The sequence below is a fragment of the Oncorhynchus keta genome, chromosome 4 (genome assembly GCF_023373465.1).
Source record: "Oncorhynchus keta strain PuntledgeMale-10-30-2019 chromosome 4, Oket_V2, whole genome shotgun sequence".
Classification (NCBI taxonomy): Eukaryota; Metazoa; Chordata; class Actinopteri; order Salmoniformes; family Salmonidae; genus Oncorhynchus; species Oncorhynchus keta.
The window spans coordinates 29,301,069-29,325,643 of record NC_068424.1 but is presented as its reverse complement, the minus strand read 5'-3'; the positions used below and the strand labels follow the sequence as shown (position 1 = coordinate 29,325,643).

Here is a 24,575-nt window from a genome sequence, read left to right as displayed (position 1 = left end):
GATGTATGTTTTGGAAGATTCATATTCTGTACATGCTTCCTTCTTTTCACTCTGTCAATTAGGTTAGTATTGTGGAGTAACTACAGTACAATGTTGTTGATCAATCCTCAGTTTTCATACCACAGCCATTAAACTCTAACTGTTTTAAAGTCATCACTGTCCTCATGGTTAAATACCTAAACGGTTTCTTTCCTCTCCGGCAACTGCGTTTGGAAGGATGCCTGTATCTTTGTAGTGACTGGGTGTATTGATACACCATCCAAAGTGTAATTAATAACTTCACCATGTTCAAAGGGATATTTAATGCGTTTTATTCCCCACCCATCTACCAATAGGTGCCCTTCTTTGCGAGGCATTGGAAAACCTCCCTGGACTTTGTGGTTGAATCTGTTTGAAATATACTGCTGTTTAAACCCATACCTGTTTGACTGAGGGACCTTACAGATAATTGTATGTCTGGGGTACAGAGATGAGGTAGTCATTCAAAATCATGTTAAACACTATTATTGCACACAGAGTGAGTCCATGCAACTTATTATGTGACGAAGTTAAACACATGTTCACTTCTGAACTTATTTAGGCTTGCCATAATACTCAAGACATTTCAGCTTTTCATTTTGAATTAATTTGCCAAAATGTCTAAACATAATTCCACTTTTACATTATGGGGCACTGTGTATAGGCCAGTGACAGAAAAAGGCTGTAACATAACAACATTTGGGAAAAAGTAAAGGGGTGTGAATACCTTCTGAAGGGACTGTATGTGTGCTTGTTTGAAAATGTACAGTAGTAGGTTCATACTTACCTCTTTTGACCGGTTGCCAAGGAGGCCCTCGACATAAGACTGGAGGTCATTGTTGGTAAGATTAACATTGTTTATCAAATGTTTATCAAATGTTTTTCTGTGTTGTCTTATGTGACCTCTGTTAGCAGATGATTGATAATGGGTTATAATTGGTTTGTCTCTTGTGCTCGTCTTTATTTTCTAAAAGGTTACGTGGTGGAGAAATGTGGCTGCAACACAAAAATGGATCTGAAGATAGTTAACTAAAAGCTGAATAAAGAGGCCTCAAAGCGATAAACAAAAAAGTGCAAATATGTCATTTAATATGGAATTCATTTGAATTTAAACTAATTCAATTGCATGTGTATATGTTTATTATTTATTGTTTGATTACTACAGTTAGAAACTTTAGGAAATAACAGGTGCACCCGTCTACTATTGACACAGTTGGGAAAAAAGATGTCAATTGTGATTTTGATGAGGCAAACAGTAGTAAAGGTGTCCGTTTTCAATAGTCATTCAAAAGTGTTTATGTCAGAAATGAAAAGGGATAAGGAGTAATTCAGTAGTGACAACACTACACAGACAAATGGCAGTAGTAATTCAAGAGGGATTGAGTTGGCATACAGCAGGAATGTGTAGGCATTACATGGTCATTCTACATTCAGCATGTAGAACTTGTGTAGGTATTACTGTGGTCATTCTACATTCAGCATGTAGAAATTGTGTAGGTATTACTGTGGTCATTCTACATTCAGCATGTAGAAATTGTGTAGGTATGTGTAGGTTTTAAGTTGTAGATACCCAAAAGCTCAGGAGTTACACAGTAGTCATTAAGGGAGAATTATGTAGCGATTTGAATAAGAAATATGTAGTAGTGAAACGTCCCAATTTTATCACTCATTACTACTGAAATTAACACATAACTCACTACTCGTTTACTACACATCTCAACAGCAATCAAGTAGTAATACCAGTAGGTTGTGTAGATCTTGTGTAGTAGTTCAGTAGTACTTTTTCATGAGGGTTACTACATCTACCCCTGAGTCCAGGTTGACATACAACTGTACATCAGAAAGAAAAGGTATGCAAGTTTTGAAGTAGCCTAGGCAGCTTACATGGACAATTCTGTCTCTCTTTGCGCAGTTGCATTCCTTGCATAGTATCCACACTGTTGACAAGGAGCGAGGAAGAAGAGGGGAGGGAGAGAGGAGTCAACTTCTGCGAAGGGAGGAAACCGACGGATATTTTTCGCCTGAGCGACAAAAGCCGTCAACTCTGGAATCAGTGTGCAAGATGCATCCTCTAAAGGCAAACGTCGACAAACTGTCAGGGGAGTAAAGCCTTGAAGAACAGGACATCGAATATGCAACTCGTATGCATTCAGTTCTACGCATGAAGTTAATCAGAAGACTCGTAGAAGAACAGTAAGACGATAAAAGAACAATATACTAACATTTTGTGAAGGGCAACTAACTGTTAAGGCGTCATCATCTGTGACCCTGAATTTAAAGTGGACTAGTAAATAAACCATTGTTATTGAACAACAGCTAAATAGCTATTTTCGAGTCCATTTGAATTCTGGGAGGATTATCAAGTAAAAACTCATTATTTTCTTACCCTGTGGTGACTAATGACTATGAAGGCGGTGACAGTGCCACGTTTAAGACTGTGTCTGTGATGGGCTGAGCAAGCGAAACTGAAATAATTTTGGTTTTCTACATTGTAACGGTTTTAGAGTTATGACGGAGGTTTTTAAAGTGGTCTTGGCCACTATTCCTTATATTAGCACTTCCCCCCACATGCTTACAAGTTAATGATTTATTTGAAATAGTTATTTTACCCGGTTCAGGGTGGGCAATGTTATTCCAAAGTCCATGACTTCACTCCAACGTCCCACTCCTTCTCAGAATGCTGGACTGACTGCTGAGGAATGGCATCGGCGATATTCGAGGGGACGTCTCTGGTCAACATGTTTGTCAAGGATTGCTGGGTGAACGGGATCCGGAGACTGATCATAAATCAGCGAGGAGAGGAAGAAGAATTCTACGAGATCAGAACCGAGTGGTCAGACAGAAACGTTTTGTATTTGCACAGGAGTTATTCCGATTTTGGGAGATTGTTCAAAAGACTGGTTGAATCATTCCCGGAGGACAGAAGAGCTCTCTCCAAGTCGCCGCTTATCGAAGGTTGGTATAGTGTAACCCATGCCACTGGAAATTGTGTTTAATCAATTAACCAATTAAGTAATGAATTATATGGTCATTTGAAGACAATAGCCACAATACAATTCGGATGTTTTTTCTATTAATTGGCCTTTTGACCAATCACATAAGATCTTTTCACATCAGCTCTGTTTCAAAGCTGATGTGATTGGTCAAAAGACCAATTCGTTTTTAAAAAATGTAAAAAAGATCAGCCAATGTTTACAAGTGTTGAGAACTTTGTCATCAATGATTGTATTCAAATGGGTATTTTTGACAGGTGGGAATTACATGGGCACATTTGATATAGATAGATCTGTTGATACAGATAGATATAGATAGATAGATCTGTTGTATTATTTACAGTGGATAAATAAGGATTAATTGTTGTTTTCATGACCCAGGTAGACACTGTCCGTTTAATAATTGATTGGGTCCACTTTGGAGAACACATAATACCAGACCTATCAAATAGCTGCTCTTTGGTCTACAAGATTCCGGATACTGTTTTAGGTTCTCTGGGAACCCCCTAACATGATTGACTGGAACTTAAGTCAAGAGCAATAGGACTGATTTAACTGGCCATCACTAGGCTATTCTTTATCACTAGCACATTTTTGGTTGTTTGGTTTTCAGAGTTGGAGGCTATGGGTTAGGTTTATAGTAGCACAGGCTAACTGTCAAAATTAAAATCATATTGGAAAAGGTTAATGTGTGGATTTGTCAGTGAATTTTTTGGATAAATTAGGAGGCGGCCTATCCATTGCATGTTGGCTTTAATAATGTTGAGGTAACGCTGAAAGGCTCAGTTACTCCCCCCTATCGAGTGTTTGTGGACCATTTCTATAATACATTAAATGTTATCAAATGTTTAGGTTGTGATTAGGCTAATCTACTGTATGTCCCACGTGATTGAATTGTTGACCAGCTTGTTCTGCAATAGAAGCAGATCCTATCCTGTAGTAATGGGTAAAGATAAACAGAACCCCCAGACAGTAGGAAAGGATTGTGACACATGAACACACGGCCCTGGGTTGTGTACCTCTTACTGCCCTGTCTGTCACGATGGTGCCCAGGCTGTGTGCTGTCTGGCAGGATGCCCAGCTCATGCCACTTCTATGCCCAGCTAGCACATAACATTCTGAGAACCATATGTTTCTTAGAGCGTGGTTCTTCAGCATAACACTTTCTTCAGGTTTCCACGTGGTTCTGTTTAAAGTCCATGTTCAGAGAATGTTAAGAAACAACGTTCTTCTGTGTGAATTTCAGTACTTTCAGCATAACATTTTCTGCAGCTCTGTTGGCCGAGCCCACTAATTGGCCACACCTGATCTTAATGAGTGCTTATTTCCTTTGAAAGGAAGCAGAGCCTGTTTGAATAGACTAAAATGAACAGCTTTGTATGAGTTTAAAAAAATAAAAACATGGCAGGCTAGCTCCATCCTGGTGGCGCAGTGGGCTAATTCCTTGGATAGTGAACATAATATCATATGTTTGAATCTCACTGATGCCATGCTACAATAAAAAAAAATGTGTTTGCATGTTTAAAGCATAAGCAAATAAATGTTTATCTGTGTTTGGAGTTGAAATCAGTTATCCAAACGAAGCTAGCAGTGTTATTAAAACTCGTATTGAAACATTTAGGGAAAGGAACCTCTCTGCTATACATAAAAATGTACATTCCCAGAACAGGCCCCCAAAAACATTTTGTTCTCAGAATGTTTAAAAAAACGTTCAGTTTTTAATTGGTCAGGAACCTTATGGCTTCGTTCCCAGAACCAATGGGAAACAAAAAACGTATGTTCCCACAACTTCCAAGGAACCAAATGTGATAGCTGGGTGTTCACCCTGCACAGCCTCTCTGGTACTTCTATTTTGTCTGTGTCCATTCAGCTTACAGTAAGTGTGTTTTGTAGACTGTCCCCCCACGCCAGCCTTTTTGTGGCGACTGGAAGGCTCTGTTTCCTTCCCATACACCGAAATAGCTGTCATTGCTGAGGATTGGCTCTTCTCCTTTCTCGGCTGCGTGTGATGCAAAACGACTCATTTTGCACTTCTTCTTTTCCTGGTGTCTCATCGTCCATTCTCATGTCTTGTTGTTTGAGATACGAATGGAGGGAGATGGGTATTGAAATAGGGACTTCATCCAAGTGTTACTCCAGTAGTGGTGTCGGTAGAGTTGAATCATGTCAGTGATGGATAGCTGGCCACGGATGAATCCCATTCCGTTTCCCCATGCCCTTTAACTTCCACCTCGGCTCGATATTTTATTTAGATCCGTCTTCTAATTGGCACTCAGATGAAAAGTGGACCTAGCTCGAGCTGTCCTTGCTTCCCGATGTTGTGTTCTTTTATTCACACTGTTTCTGGCCCTACTCTTGTTTTTGTGCTGTACCTAGGCAACAAGAGAAGCGTGCAGAACTTCTAGGGAACTTTCAGGCTGAGGTCATTGTGGTGAGAGGGTGATATACAGGCCTGGCTGAAGGAGTGGGCCTCCTATATTTAGGCTAGCCCCTACTGTGGCCTGCTTAGGCCTTCATCATCAGTCACCTGACATGTTACCCTGGAGTGGGCATCACAGACAGGAAGTGATGTGCTGGTTCTGCTGGCATGAGAGCCAGTCACGAGGGCACCGCCCAAACATCTAGACATAACAGACTCAGACTGGTGACGGAGAGGACAGCCGAGAACACTGTTTAAAGGCTTAACCTAAGATTTACTATGGAATTTGGCGCTCTGTATCTATTGATAAAACGGCAACACCTTATGGAACAAACTCATCTAACCGGGGAGATGGTGGTTAGATAATGTTGCAGTACATGACACTACTAAAGGCTATAATGTTGTAGTGTCATGCTGACATGGGCCGGTCTGATGTGCTGTAGGATGTCATTGTGAAATAGCTGTTGATAAGGTCTTATAAATGTTGAAATATCATGTGTAAGGATGATGTGGAGGCTCATGCTTCCTGTCATGTTGTCTGTCCTCCTGCCATGGTTGATATGCAAATGACAGCACAAGCAGGTATCACATTGAGTAGTTGTGTAACTACACTTTTTCATTGCATTGTACGCTTGTTTAATTACGAAATCTATTACCATAAATGGTTGTAGCTACACTTTAAAAAAGCGAGAAAGTAATAATATGCTTGCTACAATGGGCAGAAAAGATTTTTCTTGGTAAAGATACTAGCAGTATCTGTGCAGTGTTCCTCAGCCAACTAAATGCAGGCTATGAACTATTGTTGGCCTATTTCTTGGCTACAGGCAAATTCTTTGATGTGCACATGGGAACAGTTTGAATGGCCAGAATGCTGGTAGAGAGGACAATTATTAGACCAATTTGGCCCCATACTTATTGTGTTACACAAGGAGAACAGAAAACACAAGTTTAGTGTTTCCCTCTTCAACGCAATTCCAGGAAGTGGAGACAGGAAATGGACTCTTCCACAGGAAGTGAGGACATGCACTCGGGGAGCCTGGTCGGAACAAACACAGCTGATTTTTACTTTCAAAATATTTCATGGCTTATTTTTCAGATGACCACTATTTCTATACATTTAGCTTCAACTTCGAAATATAATTAAATTGAGAGAGGAATATGTTAAGTGGTTGTGTTCCATTTGAAATCTACAACTTTATTTTGGCATTCCATGCCAGCGCTCACGTTTCCAGATCAAAGGTGAAATCCCGTGGACAGATTTCCAAACATCTGTTTACACGGAAAACAGCGAGGCGGTTTTTGAGTTTTGTCTGAGGACAGTTATCTTCATGTTTGTTGCATTTGAGCAACCACAATGTGTGGTGTAGATTTGTTGCTTTTTCCTTGAGGCTATGCTCCCAGGGTTATTAGGCATGTCTTTCAAATGAAACATCCAATAAAGAAGAGAAGACCATATAATATTCAAAATGGCACACTGTAACTCTACCATGACATAACCAATAATACTAATCATACGTCTAAGCCTATGATTAAAAAAACAACAATACAATAAACCTCCAATTTTTTTTTGCTGGTTTGGACAAACCGAGCTATTTATCTCTTTAAAAAGAAGAATATGATCCTGGAACCCTGTGAGGTGCAGCCCTGGGTGGGGGAGGGATTCTATGGTTGCCTCTCAAATGGCATCATATTGCCTGTAAGTGCACACTACTTTGTTTGTTTTTTAACCAAAAACATTTCATGACCTAATCACTCCTGGGGCGTAATGTCATGACTGTGGGCCATTAGAAATGAATGAGATTGTTACATCAGCAGAGCGCTGCCTCGCATCCTCTTACGCAGCCCTCTATCTATCCGAAGGGAGCAGCTCTGTGGCTGCATCGTGCGCACTAGTCGCATCACCTCAGTAAGACCTCATCAGTAGTTTTCTGGAGGATCGTCATCATCAACCTCGCTATCGTAGTCATCATGACTATGAATGGCCGTACATGCTATTTTGGGACTAGTTGGAACTGGGAGGCAGAACCAATGACTAATGTGTCATAGTCACTAGTTTTCACTCTGCATCATTGGATTGTAAAGGCTTAAGTACATATTCACTCACACATCCCCCTGTTTATGAAAGGTCCAAACCAACTAAGCAGGCTACTTTCCACTCTTTTTTTTGGACATGTGTTTGCCAATATTACAGTCCTCATTGCTAGTGCTTATTCCCGAAGTCAAACTTTCCACCCAGCTTCTAAATCTAAAACCTCTCTAATACTTTGCATTGTTAATCCATGTATCATGTTGCTGAGGTAGGTAGGTGTGCTGTACGTCTATACTGCAGTTTTCCTATATTCTGCTGTTGCCACTTTCAGATCCTGTGCTGCCTATTACCTAGCATCTACTGAGCCGTGTTGGCATTCTTGCTGGTTACCCTATTTGTGACACGTGCTCTTAAAACTATGTCCACTAAACTTAAATAAGTCTATTTGTGTTTCTCTGTACTTGCCATGCCCAGAACAAATATCACAGGAGCATTGTGATTGTGAATATAAAGGTTCTCATTTTACTGATTGCCACCTTTTCAATTATATTTTTTTTGGCAACCTTTTTTACATGAGTAAAGTTGAATTGGGCCCTCCTCCCATTTAGCCTTTGTTGTGTGTTCTGGCCTGTGGATAGATAAGATGCTAGTTGACACAAAGGTCAAAGTAGCTGCCCTATTGTTATGGTGGATGCACAGATAGGATTTACCTCATGTTCTCTCATGTTCTCTCAGTAGTCTCAAAATGATGGCTTTTGGTTTGTCTTGGGAATCAAATCGATTTTTAAATGTGTACCTGGTTTGTTACCTGAGAATTTACTTGAGACCTAAGATTTTCAGTTTTGTGAGATTAATACAATAAAAAGTGGTAATAACCATGTAATAACCTTTGACTGCGTTATGTTTGTCATTTTGTGTTTAGGTCTGGTTAAGATTAAAGAGGCCAGTGACATCGAGCTGAAACTAAATGAGGTGGAGAAGCTACTGAAGAATGCCATCAACATGCCATGGAAGGTGGGTCACTAGTCGTCTACGACTGCCCTCTACACATTTGGATTTGATCAACTTGTATGCAAACCTGTTCATTTATACACCTTCCAACATACCACATTTGACTCAGATTAGTTATAATGCATTTTTGTATGGCTCTCATAAATAGAACCCATGCTCATACTATCTGTGCTGTCTGTCTCCCCAGTATTCTAGGTCAGAGGTGGTGTTGACATTCTTTGAGCGATCACCGCTGGACCAAGTGCTGAAGAATGACAACGTCCACAAGATCCAGCCATGCTTCCAGAGTCCATACAAGATATCAGGTATTGATTCGTGGTGAAACACAGGGAAAACACTCCGCTTCTTTCCCAGTATTAACTGGGGCTCCCGAGTGGCGCAGCGGTCTAAGGCACTGCATCCCAGTCCTAGAGGCGTCACTACAGATCCTGGTTTGATTCCAGGCTGTATCACAACCGGCCATGACGGGTAGACTGTCATTGTAAATAAGAATTGGTTCTTAACTGACTTGCCTAGTTAAATAAAATTTAAAAACAAAGTAACTTTCCTTTTAACCACCCAAACAACCAATGACATCCGAACCAGGAAAACTCTGAGTAATGGTTAATATAGGATAAGATAAGCTGGAATTGTATCGTCTGTTTTCACAGAAATGTGCCTTGCGTTATAAAGAATTCCTTTTACAGGACATATAAACAACAGACAAAACATGTCCTAAACTGTAGAATGTGTTCTGTGCCCTACAGAGATCATGCGTTCCAATGGCTTCTGTCTGGCCAACACTGAGACAATCGTGTTTGATGAGAGTCTGCCACAGGATGCAGAGAGACCCTCATCCACTGACTCTGCTGCTGGCTCTGCAGAACACCTGTAAGTAAACACGTGACTTTACGACTTCTTTTACCTGTTAGATTCACCTTACCAGTCAGTATCAATGTCATTGTGTATTGAGACAAATGGGCATTTCTTCATCCTCATAAGAGGTGAAATTGTGTGTGCCGTAGATATTATAATATTTCTAATACAATGTTGACTTTGGACTGTAACTCCCTGCACCACAAAACCAGAGAAGTGTAGCAGTATCACGCGTTAACCAGAATGACTGAGGTTGAAGAGGAAAAGTGTTTTCTCCTGAATTTAGGCCTATTTTATTATACAAACATGATATATCCTGTTACTTTTCGTACAGTTCACATTCTCTTTACTACACACACACACACCGACAGGGACCTTTTAGGATCACAAGTGTTTGTGTGTGCCCTTTTGAGTATGTGAGTACCATGCATTCCTTGAATTTCAAAGAGGTTCCAGGGTCCCCCTCAGGAAATGTCTCAGTGCACCTCTTCCTTCCCTGGGTGGGGTGTGAGGAGGGAAGCTAGCGAGGGACCTTTACTCAGTCTCCACAACAAAATGTTTTTCACAAAATATTACAATGCGGTTAAAGTCAGTCATTGAAATTTGTTTTTAAACCACTCCACACATTTCTTGTTAACAAAATATTGTTTTGGAAAGTAGGTTAGGACATCTACTTTGTGCATGACACAAGTAATTTTTCCAACAATTGTCTACAGACAGATTATTTCACTGTATCACAATTCCAGTGGGTCAGAAGTTTACATACACTAAGTTGATTGTGCCTTTAAACAGCTTGGAAAATTCCAGAAAATTATGTCACGTCTTTAGAAGCTTCTGATAGGCTAATTGACATCATTTGATTCAATTGGAGGTATACCTGTGGATTTATTTCAAGGCCAACCTTCAAACTCAATTCCTCTTTGCTTGACATCATGGGATTTTTTTTAAAAAAATCAGCCAAGACCTCAGAAAAAAACATTGTAGACCTCCACAAGTCACCATGGGACCACGCAGCTGTGATACCGCTCAGGAAGGAGACGCATTCTGTCTCCTAGAGATGAACATACTTTTGTGCGAAAAGTGCAAATCAATCCCCGATCAACAGCAAAGGACCTTGTGAAGATGCTGGGGGAACAGGTACAAAAGTATCTATATCCACAGTAAAACAATTCCTATATTGACATAACCTGAAAGACCGCTCAGCAAGGAAGAAGCCACTGCTCCATAACCGGCATAAAAAAAACAGACTACGGTTTGCAGCTGCACATGGGGACAAAGATCATACTTTTTGGAGAAATGTCATCTGGTATGATGAAACAAAAATAGAACTGTTTGTCCATAATGACCATCATTATGTTTGGAGGAAAAAGGGGCAGGCTAGCAAGCCGAAGAACACCATCCCAACCGTGAAGCACGGGAGTGGCAGCATCATGTTGTGGGGGTGCTTTGCTGCACGAGGGACTGGTGCACTTCACAAAATAGATGGCATCATGAGGTGGGAAAATTACGTGGATAAATTGAAGCAACATATCAAGACATCAGTCAGGAAGTTAAAGCTTGGTCGCAAATGGGTCTTCCAAATGGACAATGACCCCAAGCATACTTACAAAGTTGTGGCAAAATGTCTTAAGGACAACAAAGTCAAGGTATTGGAGGGGCCATCACAAAGCCCTAACCTCATCCTATAGAAAATGTGTGAGTAAGGAGACCTACAAACCTGACTCGGTTACACAAGCTCTGTCAGGAGGAATGGGCCAAAATTCACCCAACTTATTGTGGGAAGTTTGTGGAAGGCTACCCGAAACGTTTGACTCAAGTTAAACAATTTAAAGGCATTGCTACCAAATACTAATTTGAGTGTATGTAATCTTCTGACCCACTGGGAATGTGATGAAAGAAATAAAAGCTGAAATAAACAGTTCTCTACTATTATTCGGACATTTCACATTCTTAAAATAAAGTGGTGATCCTAGCTGACCTAAAACAAAATCTTTACATGGATTAAATGTCAGGAATTGTGAAAAACTGAGTTTAAATATATTTGGCTAAGGTGTATGTAAAATTCCGACTTTAACTGAATCTTCTCACCTGGATCATCATAGCTAGCTACCTGCAATCCGAGTGACTACTTCTGGCTAACGTATCTGTCCCGACGCAAGCACCAATTAGCCTGGAGCTAGCCCATACTAGGCCAATCTCCCAGCTAGCTGAAGAGGTCCATCAGCCACTCCTGGACCCCTTTTACTGCCGGTACGGGGTACGGAACCCCGCCAATTCTTCACGACTGGACTAGCGACTTAATCTGCTCGAGGGGTTTACTCAACTGGCTCCTACGTCGTGACGTTCCCTGAATGCCCATCTGCTAGCCGCGGCCCGCTAGCTCCCGCTAGCTGTCTAGACCATATCGGACTGTTAGCTAATAGGTCCATTGGCCAATTTCTCGTACCACTATTCCTATTTTGCCAATCGGCCTGGGCCCCTTTTACCACACAAAGCCCTGCTTATCCATCACGACTGGACTACCGACGTAATCTGCCCCAGGGTCTTTTTTCCAACAGGCCCCTTCGTCGCGACGACCCCTGAATGCCCATCTGCTAGCCTGCTAGCCATGGCCCGCTAGCTGTCTAGAGCATATTGGACTGTTAGCTGAATAGATCCATTTGTCAATTGGACTGGACCCCTCTGCTACACGGAACCCTACTAATCTATCACGATTGGCCTATCGAACTGCACGAGGAGGCTAAAACAGACTTTCCTCCGTCGCGACGTCCCTCTAAGACCCTTCTGCTAGCTTGCTAGCCCCGGCCTGCTAGCAGTCTGAATCGCCGTGTCTCCAGCCAGCACAACCATTCACTGGACCCTTAAGATTACTCGGCTACGCATGCCTCTCCCTAATGTCAATATGCCTTCACTGTTCTGGTTAGTGATTGCTTTATTTCACTGTAGAGCCTCTAGCCCTGCTCAATATGCCTTAACCAACCATTTAGTTCCATCTGCCACATATGCAATGACATCACCTGGTTTAAATGTTTCGAGAGACAATATCTGTCTCATCATCACTCAATACCTAGGTTTACTTCCAATGTACTCACATCCTACCATACCTTTTGTCTGTACATTATGCCTTGAATCTATTCTATCGCGCCCAGAAACCTGCTCCTTTTACTCTGTGTTCCGAACGTACTAGACGACCAGTTCTTATAGCCTTTAGCCGTACCCTTATCCTACTCCTCTGGTGATGTAGAGGTTAATCCAGGACCTGCAGTGCCTAGCTCCACTCCTATTCCCCAGGTGATCTCATTTGTTGACTTCTGTAACCTTAAAAGCCTTGGTTTCATGCATGTTAACACTAGAAGCCTCCTCCCTAAGTTTGTTTTATTCACTGCTTTAGCACACTCTGCCAACCCGGATGTCTTAGCCGTGTCTGAATCCTGGCTTAGGAAGACCACCAAAACCCCTAAAATTTCCATCCCTAACTATAAAATTTTCCGCCAAGATAGAAATGCCGAAGGGGGCGGAGTTGCAATCTACTGCAGAGTTCTCTTATTATCCAGGTCTGTACCCAAACAATTCAAGCTTCTACTTTTAAAAATCCACCTTTCCAAAAACAAGTCTCTCACCCCTGCCGCTTGCTATAGACCACCCTCTGCCCCCAGCTATGACCTGGACACCATATGTGAATTGATTTCACCCCATCCATCTTCAGAGCTCGTGCTGCTAGGTGACCTAAACTTGGACATACCCAGGCCATCCTATAATCTAAGCTTGATGCCCTCAATCTCACACAAATTATCAATGAACCTATCAGGTACAACCCAAAATCCGTAAACATGGGCACCCTCATAGATATCATCCTAACCAACCTGCCCTCCATATACACCTCTGCTGTCTGTTTTCAAACAAGATCTCAGCGATCACTGCCTCATTGCCTGCATCCGTAATGGGTCTGTGGTCAAACGACCACCCCTCCTCACTGTCAAACACTCCCTAAAACACTTCAGCGAGCAGGCCGTTCTAATCGACCTGGCCGGGGTATCCTGGAATAATATTGACCTCATCCCATCAGTAGAAGATGCCTGGTTATTCTTTAAAAGTGCCTTCCTCACCCTCTTAAATTAGCATGCTCCATTCAAAAATTTTAGAACCAGGAATAGATATAGCCCTTGGTTCACTCCAGACCCAACTGCCCTTGACCAGCACAAACACATCCTGTGGCCATACTGCATTAGCATCGAATAGCCCCCGTGATATGCAACTTTTTAGGGAAATTAGGAACCAGTATACACAGGAAGTTAGGAAAGCTAAGGCTAGCTTTTTCAAACAGCAATTTGCATCCTGTAGCACAAACTCAAAAAAGGTTCTGGGACACTAAAGTCCATGGAGAATAAGAGCACCTCCTCCCAGCTGCCCACAGCACTGAGAATAGTAAACACTGTCACCACAATAAATCCACTATAATTCAGAATTTCATGAAGCGTTTTTCTACAGCTGGCCATGCTTTCCACCTGGCTACCCCTACTCCGGTCAACTACCCGGCACCCCCCACAGCAACTCGCCCAAGCCTCCCCCATTTCTCCTTCACCCAAATCCAGATAGCTGATGTTCTGAAAGAGCTGCAAAATCTGGACCCCTACAAATCAGCCGGGCTAGACAATCTGGACCCTCTCATTCTAAAATGATATGCCGGAATTGTTGCAACCTCTATTACTAGCCAGTTCAATCTCTCTTTCGTATCGTCTGAGATTCCCAACGATTGGAAAGCTGTCGCGATCATCTCCCTCTTCAAAGGGAGAGACACTCTAGACCCAAACTGCTACAGACCTATATCTATCCTACCCTGCCTTTCTAAGGTCTTCGAAAACAAAGTTAACAAACAGATTTTCAGACCATTTCGAATCCCACTGTACCTTCTCTGCTATGCAATCTGGTTTCAGAGCTGGACATAGGTGCACCTCAGCCAAGCTCAAGGTCCTAAACGATATCATAACCGCCATCGATAAGAGACATTACTGTGCAGCCGTATTTGTTGACCTGGCCAAGGGTTTAGACTCTGTCAATCACCACATTCTTATCGGCAGACTCAATAGCCTTGGTTTCTCAAATGACTGCCTCACCTGGTTCACCAACTACTTATCTGATAAGTGTTCAGTGTGTCAAATCAGAGGGCCTATTGTCTGGACCTCTGGCAGTCTCTATGGGGGTGCCACAGGGTTCAATTCTCGGGCAGACTCTTCTGTGTATATCAATGATGTCGCTCTTGCTGCTGGTAATTCTCTGATCCACCTCTACGCAGACAACACTATTCTGTATACTTCTGGCCCTTCTTTGGACACTGTTAACAACCCTCCAGATGAGCTTCAATGCCATACAACTCTCCTTCCATTGCCTCCAACTGCTCTTAAATGCAAGTAAAACTAAATGCATGCTCTTCAACCGATTGCTGCCCACACCTGCCGCTCGTTCAGCATCGCTACTCTGGACTCTCCTTCCAGACTCGTATTAAGCATCTACAATCCAAAATGTAATTTAGAATTTGCTTCCTATTTCACAACAAAGCATCCATCCCTTGTAAAACTGACCATCCTACCGATCCTTGACTTTGGCGATATAATTTACAAAATAGCCTCCAACACTCTACTCAACAAATTGGATCCAGTCTATCACAGTGCCATCCGTTTTGTCACCAAAGCCCCATATCCTACCCACCACTGGGACCAGTATTCCCTCGTTGGATGGCCCTAGCTTCATATTCGTCACCAAACCCACTGGCTCCAGGTCATCTATAAGTCTTTACAAAAAAATTGCCCCCCAAAAAATCACTGAAGCTGGAGTCTTATATCTCCCTCTCTCTAAGTTTAAGCATCAGCTGTCATTGTACCTGTACACACTGTATCATCACTGTACCTATACACAGCCAATCTGTAAATAGCACACCCAACTACCTCATACACATATTGTTACTTATCCTCTTGCACTTTTGTACCCCAGTATCTCTTCTCTACTTGCACATCTGTCATTCCAGTGTTAATGCTAAATTGTAATTATTTTGCCTCCATGGCCTATTTATTGCCTTACCTCCCTACTCTTCTATTGAACACGTTTTAGTAAATTTAGTGTCTTAGTATGGGTTGACCACTTGGTCCATTCCTACTGGGCACAAACGTCAATTCAACATATATTCCACATTGATTTAACGTACCTGAATTAATAAGATGTGGAAACAACTATGATTCAACCGGTGTGTGCCAAGTGAGTTGAGTGATACCCATGTCTGGCGTTTTCCTCTCTTAGGTACGAGGATGGCAGGGAGTTCCTGACGGTGGAACCAGACATCAGTGACGATGACTCCGATGCCTACGTCACAAACCTGTCTTACTACCATCTGGTCCCCTTTGAGACGGACATCCTGGAATGAGGAGCCAAAATGGCTGACGGTTAGCATCACTGCCTGCTCAGATGCTGTCAGAAACCAACCCATGTCATGTGACCTAGCTGTGGACAGCTCTGTCCAGCATGTTGGCCACAAATGTTACAGTAGCTGCACAACTGCACCGATTAACTTTGCTACTGCTGCTTATAGGCCAACGTTTGTCATGGCAGCTTTGTCTCTGTCGAATTGGAGAGCAGATCCTGAGGTTCAGCAGCTGTATGGACAGACATACACACAGACTGTAGTATTACTCACAGAAAGATTGTATAGAGAGAGATTTAATATCACTGGCTTACAAAGTCCAATGTCTGTGATATCACCAGTGTGCCTCATCCTCTATCCTCAAGATGCGGTTATAAGGAAATAAGGAGATTGCCCATTTCTTGCTTCCCGTGTCCTCTCTCCTCTACAATTGTGCATTTTAGTTTTCTTTGGGATTGAACTTGGTGTACTTCATAGAACTGTGTTCAGTGTCAGCCTTAAACTGCAGTCTTGTCATTACAACCAGTATTACGAAAGATTATTGTTTTATGTGGAGTGATAGCTTGACTTTACTAATTGGGATTGAATGGGAAATGAACTTTTTTTGGTTCACTGTGACTTTTCCTCACCACACCTATTGTTAGGACGACAGGTTAGGGATGTTATTGTGTTCAAAACATCAAATCGGAACACTACATCACTGTATGAATGACAGTACCAGATTGGTTTGAGTAGCAAAAATGTAACAGTTGCGTAATCTTCGTCTAGGGGATTGTTATCATGTGCATAGTGTAAGCAAGCAGTGTTTTGCTGGTTCAAGCAAGGCCATGTCAGACCCTGTATTATGCTGTATAGGCTACTGTAATTCCACAACTCAGTCCAACTATAGTCTCTGTGTGGGAGTCTGCAGCGTAGCCAGCCACTGGAGAAACAAATCTTCTCTGTTTCTAAAGATAACAAATGACAATGTTGTGTGGAAAACCACTATAAGGGAATTTAGGCCAACACTGGATTTTTCCTCTTCCTGTTGTTTGGCAAATAAACATCAGTTTAAACACAGCCACAACATGATTTCCCCAATATCACTAAATAAGACATAATTTGGACACCAAACATGTGGGAATGGCACATTTGAAAATATGGCATGCCCCAACATGGTTTCAGTCCACATTTCAAGTCAAATTAAAGATGAAAAAAAACAAAATAATTGACTCAGCATTTGTTTCCATTGGAAGGTTTTCCAGCTGTCTGCACTTTCAGCAGTCCTGTAGATGTAGTGGTAACTTGTTTAGTCGCTCACATGTGTTCCGGTCTCCTTACAGAAGTGAGTCTAGTTTTTCTCTGTATGTGTGAAGCTGCAGCAGCATTGAGCCCTCTGGCTACTGGGTAGGTAGCTACGTAGCTAGCCGTCTGTCTTCCTCTGCTCTGTATTGTTCTGTAGCCACAGGGGTTTGCCCCTCCCCTGAATCCACAGGCACTGAACATTCTGAAACTGGGCACATGGGGCCTTTACCCGACCCTAAACTCCCCTCCCCTAGTTAGCAACACAGTCATGCCCATTGCTCAGCCCGTGAGAAAACCCAGGTCTTCCTCAACATGTGAAACTATCCCACTTTTTTTCTCTTCCTGCTTTCTTCTCTATTCTCTCAGAGGCAGAGAGCCTAAAGAGGAGGAAAAACACATATTTGTGGGCACTGGAGGTGGTTCTGTTGACTGGCTGCGTTGGAGAAATGGCACCACATCCTTCTTAATGCTCCCTGGGAGAGAAGGAAAATCCCACCACAAGCAACTCAATGCTGAAATAAGGAACTGGACTATTTAAAAGGAAAATTATACATGATGTATGGACCGGTTGATTGTATTCATTTCTGTTCCGAGTCAGTCTAGACAGTAGACATTGATTCGTGAAGGACCTTGTGCAGTGTGCATGCATCCATCCACCAGTCATGGCTAAACGGTACTCAACTAATCCCGTGTGGCCTCAGGAGTACCCAACCAAACTCCAGTACTCTGGTCTCTCCGCCACACTCTTTGAACACACCAGTATGTCAAGTTCAACAAATGTCAGACATCGGTGTGATCATTTGGAAGATGCTTTTTGTTTTATTACAATGATATTCTAATTTAATATAATGTTAAGAGGTTATTTATTTTTATAGTCCAAATGTTTGACAGACTGGCTGTCATATCGCTAAGCTAACCGTGACCCGCCTTGTAACCTTGTTCATATGCTTACGGCCAGTGTGAGACATATCTTGAAACATACTGCATCTGCTCAGTATTATTAATCAAGTCTAAATCCTGTCTGGAGGGGGGCTCTAAACTAACAAATGGAATTGTTATAAGATGGTCATACCAAGGATTATTTAGCTATTTGATTTTGAATGTTAAGGCCCAGTCTTCAGGCTTCAGTCTTGTGAGGCTTGTGGGTGTCCTAGAGCAAAACTGAGAATATACTTTTTTTGTTGTTTTTTTTAAATGTTATTTTACCCCTTTTTTCTCCCCAATTGTGTGGTATCCAATTGATTTTAGTAGCTACTATCTTGTCTCATCGCTACAACTCCCGTACGGGCTCGGGAGAGACGAAGGTTGAAAGTCATGCGTCTTCAAAACGGAGAACATTGTCATGTTTGTGAGAGTCTCAGCTTTCCACAGAGGGGCGACCGTTCCAGGCACCACAAACAGAAGTTGGCATAAGAGGCTATACTGTCTTCAGACGAGTCTTGTGGGAATGGTTGAGCAAAACGGAGAACATTGTCGTGTTCGTAAGAGTCCTCTTTCAATCGTTTGTAGGCCAAACGGTTCGGTCGCTACAGAGGTTTTCGTGAGGAGACCGATTTTCGGGATGTCTCATGGTCTGACAAACACCACTCTAGCTCTGCCACCTTTCACCACAGATGTGGAAGGGTGATATCGGCAGAAGCGGTGGATTGAGATGCAGCCCATGCAAAACAAATATCTCTAGCTTAAACGGACAGATTGAGATTTTTTTTGTATAATGTTAATTCGATTTCTGCAGGGGTACGGACATTGTAAGCCAAGGGTTAATACTTCATTCATTCTGCCTATGATTGGTAGACTATGTAACAATTATATTAAAGATGTTTTGTAATAAATTTTAAAAAATTTGACTGTTACTCTTTTATAATTGAGGCAATATCCGAGCATTATACCTCAATGGAAGAATAGAAAATCGACAGGTACTGCAACTCAAGGCCTACAGCTTCAGGATGTGTGAAACAGGGTTCTCTTGTGGTAGGTATCAGAATTACACACAATCAGAATCTAATTATTTAAATCCATGGATGTACATTGTCTACAAAGACTGATGACAACAAAACATAAATAATGGAGTAATAAAACCTTATATTTTAGGTTATATGGTAAAACCATAGAGAATGATAGAGTTATCTAGTGGCCAAAAGGCTGTATTAGCATGGGCAGTGCCATTGAGGTCTTCTACCATTTTAATGTAAACTGTCTGGGGCTTCCAACTTCATTGGCTGATCGCTCCTGGTGAACCTGTTGGAGTCATGTCCAACCGAGTCATCAGGAGGGATCAGCCAATCGTGAAGAAGAGAATTGATTACTTCAAAATGGAGATAGCCTCAATGGCGCTGCACATGCTGAAATGGTGCCCACAAACTGTTAGGGCCTACACAAAGCTGTCCCAACATCTTACCAGTGCTACACCTGGCCATCCGTGAAACAGTTAATTCAGCCTCATTTAATGCCTTTAAAAAAAACAGCTGATAGGGCTGACTTGCTGAAACAAATGTGGTTTCTAATGAGAATTGACATGTACAAATTATGGCATAAGGGGACGACAAGCGGATAAGAGGCAATCCGTCATTTTGATTAAGATATTAATGAGCGAGCTAGGACGGACGTAGTCATAACTATTTGTTTAACACTTTTGAAATGTACAGTGACATAATTCAGAACAATGGCCGTTCTTACAGTGTTCTCCCTGTACACCAAGTCAGAACCAAAGGATAAATGAAGGGGGATATAAGCAGATTGAAAGCTCTTACAATGATTTTACGATGATTACATATCTCTAAAACAGATTATAGGCTACATGTGCACCACCAATTCAGGACAGTAGGCAAAATTAAGAAGGGTAAATAGACTGAATTATTAGGGTGAGGCACATGGGCTACTAACATCTTACTACACAACATAATGTACACATGGTATTACTTTCTTAGCTACAGTATACATATCTCCCTGGCATATTACATAATTTATGCAGCAGCAAACAATACATTTTTTGGACTCACCTTGTTGTGCTGTGCTCACTTGAACAGGAAGGTGACGCGGCACTCCTTCGTGGACAAATTTTGTCATCAAAGTCTGGCATTCTCTGGATTTATGGCGCTTTCAAAACAACTGGGAACTCAGAAAAAAACAAGGTCAAATCATGATGGTGTCATTGATCTTCAGGTGGTAGCTCTAGAAAGAGGCCGGATTTACAATTCCCGAGGTGGATGACCATTCAAAACATATTTTGCCAGTCTGAGCTCGTTTATTCCTGACTCCCCAGTTGTCTTGAACTCACTGAAGTCAAGTTTTCGCAGTTCCAAGTTAGCAGTTGTTTTGAGCGCGGCACAAATCATGCTTCGTTGACAGCGAAATTCATGAAAAGATCATGATCATTAGAAAGCAAATTACGGACTCCTCTTTAAAGCTGCGTATTTCTCCAAAGCTCAGTTGTCCTGAGTCTGCACAACGCTTCCAGGACCTAGGATCAACGGAGACGCTCAAGTTTTTTAATACTATATCTCGACACATTGATGAAAATCAATCATGGCCTCTAAACCTTCAAGCTTCATACTGGACCCTATTCCAACTAAACTACTGAAAGATCTGCTTCCTGTGCTTGGCCCCCCTATCCACCAGATTTGTACCAAACTCACTAAAAGTGGCAGTAATAAAGCCTTCCTGAAGACAAACAATGTATATGAAACGCTTCAGTCTGGTTTTAGACTCCATCATAGCACTGCGACTGCACTTGTGAAGGTGGTAAATGACCTTTTAATGGCATCAGACCGAGGCTCTGTATCTGTCCTCGTGGTCCTAGACCTTAGTGCTGTTTTTAATATCGTCGATCACCACATTCTTTTGGAGAGATTGGAAACCCAAATTGGTCTACACGGACAATTTAAGCCATTTTGCCACAACTTTGTAAGTATGATTGGGGTCAATGTCCATTTGGAAGACCCATTTGCGACCAAGCTTTAACTTCCTGACTGATGTCTTGAGATGTTGCTTCAATATATCCACATAATTTTCCTTCCTCATGATGCCATGTATTTTGTGAAGTGCACCAGTCCCTCGTGCAGCAAAGCACCCCCACAACATGATACTGCCACCCCCATGCTTCACGGTTGGGATGGTGTTCTTCAGCTTGCAAGCTTCCCCCTTTTTCCTCCAAACATAACGATGGTCATTGTGGCCAAACAGTTCTATTTTTGTTTCATCAGACCAGAGGACATTTCTCCAAAAAGTATGATCTTTGTCCCCATGTGCAGTTCCAAACCGTAGTCTGGCTTTTTTATGAAGGTTTTGGAGCCGTGGCTTCTTCCATGCTGAACGGCCTTTCAGGTTATGTCGATATAGGACTCGTTTTACTGTGGATATAGATACTTTTGTACCTGTTTCCTCCAGCATCTTCACAAGGTCCTTTGCTGTTGTTCGGGATTGATTTGCACTTTTCGCACCAAAGTATGTTCATCTCTAGAGGACAGAGCGCGTCTCCTTTCTGAGCGGTATGACAGCTGCGTGATCCCATGGTGTTTATAATTGCGTACCATTGTTTGTACAGACAGACATGGTACCTTCAGGCGTTTGGAAATTGCTCCCAAGGATGAACCAGACTTGTGGAGGTCTACATTCTTTTTCTGAGGTCTTGGCTGATTTATTTTGATTTTCCCATGGTGTCAAGCAAAGAGACACTGAGTTTGAAGGTAGGCCTTGAAATACATCCACAGGTACACCTCCAATTGACTCAAATGATGTCAATTAGCTTATCAGAAACTTCTGAAGCCATGACATAATTTTCTGGGATTTTCCAAGCTGTTTAAAGGCACAGTCAACTCAGTGTATGTAAACTGCTGACCCACTGAAATTGTGATACAATGAGTTATAAGTGAAATAATCTGTCTGTAAACAATTGTTGGAAAAATGACTTGTGTCATGCACAAAGTAGATATCTTAAACGACTTGCCAATACTATAGTTTGTAAACAAAACATTTGTGGAGTGGTTGAAAAACAAGTTAATGACTCTGTCACGGCTGTTGAAAGAAGTGGACCAAAGTGCAGCGTGGTGAGTGTACATTTTAATTTTATTATTGTAAAATGTCACTAACAAAACAAGAAATAAAAGAATAAATTACTGTGAAGTTTACAAAGACTATAGTGCCCCTAACAAAGACAACTACCCACACCGAAAGGAGGGGAAAAAGGGCTACCTAAGTATGATCCCCAATCAGAGACGATGATAGACAGCTGTCGCTGATTGAGAACCATATCGGGCCAAAAGATACCTAAAAAAACAAAAAATAGAATGCCCACCCCACATCACACCCTGACCTAACCAAATAGAGAAATAAAACGGCTCTCTAAGGTCAGGGCGTGACAGACTCCAACTTAAGTGTATGTAAACTTCTGACTTCAACTGTATATGTTTTACATTGTTTGCAAACTGATATGTGACATACACTAATGCCAAAATAACATGCAAAACAGGCAAGCCCCCCCCCAAAAAAAATATGAAAAAAAATTATATTATATATAGAGAGATTTTTTTTTTTTATAACTTTATTTTCATTTTTATGTGGGTCTCAAAACAGGCCCTGAATGACGGGTTTCCACTGTCAATAGCTCTTACGAGTTTATAAATTACAGTGCATGGAGAATGCTGTTATTTCTACTAAAAATAATGAAGTTCATGGTGATGGATTTATGAGTGAATTCAAGGTCAGAATAAGGTGTGTCTGTAGACACCTCTCCCACATCTTAATTTCTTAGGTCTCCACCCCCAACGAATAGCGGGAGAACAGAATTCCATTCTCATGCTTAAACTGAAGGTCAGAATAGGCACAGAGAGAAAAGTGCATAAGAAGGGAATTACATTCAATTTACAGGGCTTAACTCAGGTCGGAATCGGCCCCATAAGGCATTGGCCTGCTCCAGCCTCTGGAATGCCCCCCCAGACCACCTGAAGGAAACTCTGGGCTCCTTTAAAATGGGTCTAAAGACCTTTCTCTTTAGGAAGGCTTTGTGTTGATAGCTGTGCTCCTTGGTGTCCTTGCCCCATAGCGTCAGCTGTATTCTTTGTGTCAGTTGCAGTGTCTAGTTGTGTCCATTTTTTTCTATTTGGTTTTTATTTTTATTTCATACACTTATTATTCTTTATGAGGAAAATCACTTTACAAATGCAATAAATTATTATTTATTATTGGTTAAACGGAATCAATTGTAGGCTACAGTTAATTTAACAGCAGGAAAAGAAATATGCCAAAGAAAGAGATTGTCTGTAAATGTAATTATGATTAACACTGAAAGACTACATGGGCCTTAAGTTATTATTATAAAAGTAATATTATTTATGCATTTCTGATGCCTGCAACCTTGTGATGCTTCCGATTTAATGCAGCGTAATCACAGCGCATGCTCAGACAGACGGAAAATACTGCTTGTATTTATTTCCTGCTTGATGTTTCCTTTCGGAGCAATGGCAAAAGTGAAAGCCACCTTGGTTTGTGCAGGTACTTACACTTTCTAACCGTTTCTGTTTAGTTAATAAATGCGTTATTCGTTGCATTACCTTGACAACTTGTCCGATTTATTTTTGCTTGGGTGGAATTGTGGTGCAAAATGCACGGACAGTAACAGTAACGAAGCTAGCTAAGGGCGCGAGCTATTCTAGCTGATGCATCATGAGGTTGCAAGCCGTAGTTAACGTTAGCAGCATATCTCAAATTGCAGAAGCATTCGTGTAACTGTGTTGCTTAATTGTTAACGTGATGATTTTCACATTATCTGTTCATTTTGCTTTTATATTGTAGGGCTTTTTCTATGTTCAACGGTGCTTGCAATTGTCGAAGAACTCGATGACACGTAAGTGATGCTCTAATGTATTTCGCTTGTGGAATCTTCCTGTCTTTTGTTTAACGTCAATCCCTAGTATGTATGCGAATGTTGTCACCTGACGACCATTTTGGTTAATGTAATAGTCCCAATGAATAAATATTCTATGGTAAAATAACTTAAACTATTCCAATCTCAAACCAGTCACCCCCCCCTGTACACAGAAACGTATGTTAATATTGTTTGTAAACAAAATAGTAGACTTCTAAGTTTGACTCAGTGTACCCATCACCAAGGGCATACCTTTTGTGTTGTTATGTTGGGGGGGGGGTACATCCCAAACTTCTGATCATTTGGTCAATATATCCCAACCACAACTGATGGTCTAACTTTATTATGCAATCTGGTTTCCGAGCTGGTCATGGGTGCACCTCAGCCACGCTCAAGGTCCTAAACGATATCATAACCGCCATCGATAAGAGAAAATACTTTGTAGCTGTATTCATCGACCTGGCCCAGGCTTTCGACTCTCAATCACCACATTCTTATCGGTAGACTCGAAAGCCTTGGTTCCTCAAATGACTCAAATCGGAGAGCCTGTTGTCTGGACATCTGGCAGTCTCTATGGGGGTGCCACAAGGTTCAATCCTCGGGCCGACTCTTTTCTCTGTATACATCAATGATATCACTCTTGCTGCTGGTGATTCTCTGATCCACCTCTATGCAGACGACACCATTCTGTA

General features: G+C 41.7%; 3 protein-coding genes across 3 annotated transcripts in view; 2 read left to right on the top strand and 1 right to left on the bottom strand.

Moving 5' to 3' along the window:
* LOC118372813 (serine/threonine-protein kinase PRP4 homolog) overlaps positions 1-24,575 on the bottom strand; it is a 349,083-nt gene that overhangs the window by 37,333 nt on the left and 287,175 nt on the right. The window lies entirely within an intron of this gene.
* Positions 1,922-18,868, top strand: pxdc1b (PX domain containing 1b). The gene is made up of 7 exons (XM_035758839.2): positions 1,922-2,211; positions 2,695-2,973; positions 8,382-8,473; positions 8,658-8,775; positions 9,217-9,340; positions 15,617-15,759; positions 17,388-18,868. Exons 2-6 carry the CDS (start codon positions 2,718-2,720, stop codon positions 15,738-15,740), a joined length of 714 nt encoding a protein of 237 aa, XP_035614732.1. The 5' UTR covers positions 1,922-2,211; positions 2,695-2,717; the 3' UTR covers positions 15,741-15,759; positions 17,388-18,868.
* Positions 23,432-24,575, top strand: part of LOC118372805 (protein disulfide-isomerase TMX3) — a 64,735-nt gene continuing 63,591 nt past the window's right edge. The window contains exons 1-2 of the mRNA XM_035758809.2: positions 23,432-23,510; positions 23,811-23,862. Coding sequence (XP_035614702.1) covers positions 23,459-23,510; positions 23,811-23,862 — 104 coding nt within the window. The 5' untranslated portion in view covers positions 23,432-23,458. The remainder of the gene's footprint in view (positions 23,511-23,810; positions 23,863-24,575) is intronic.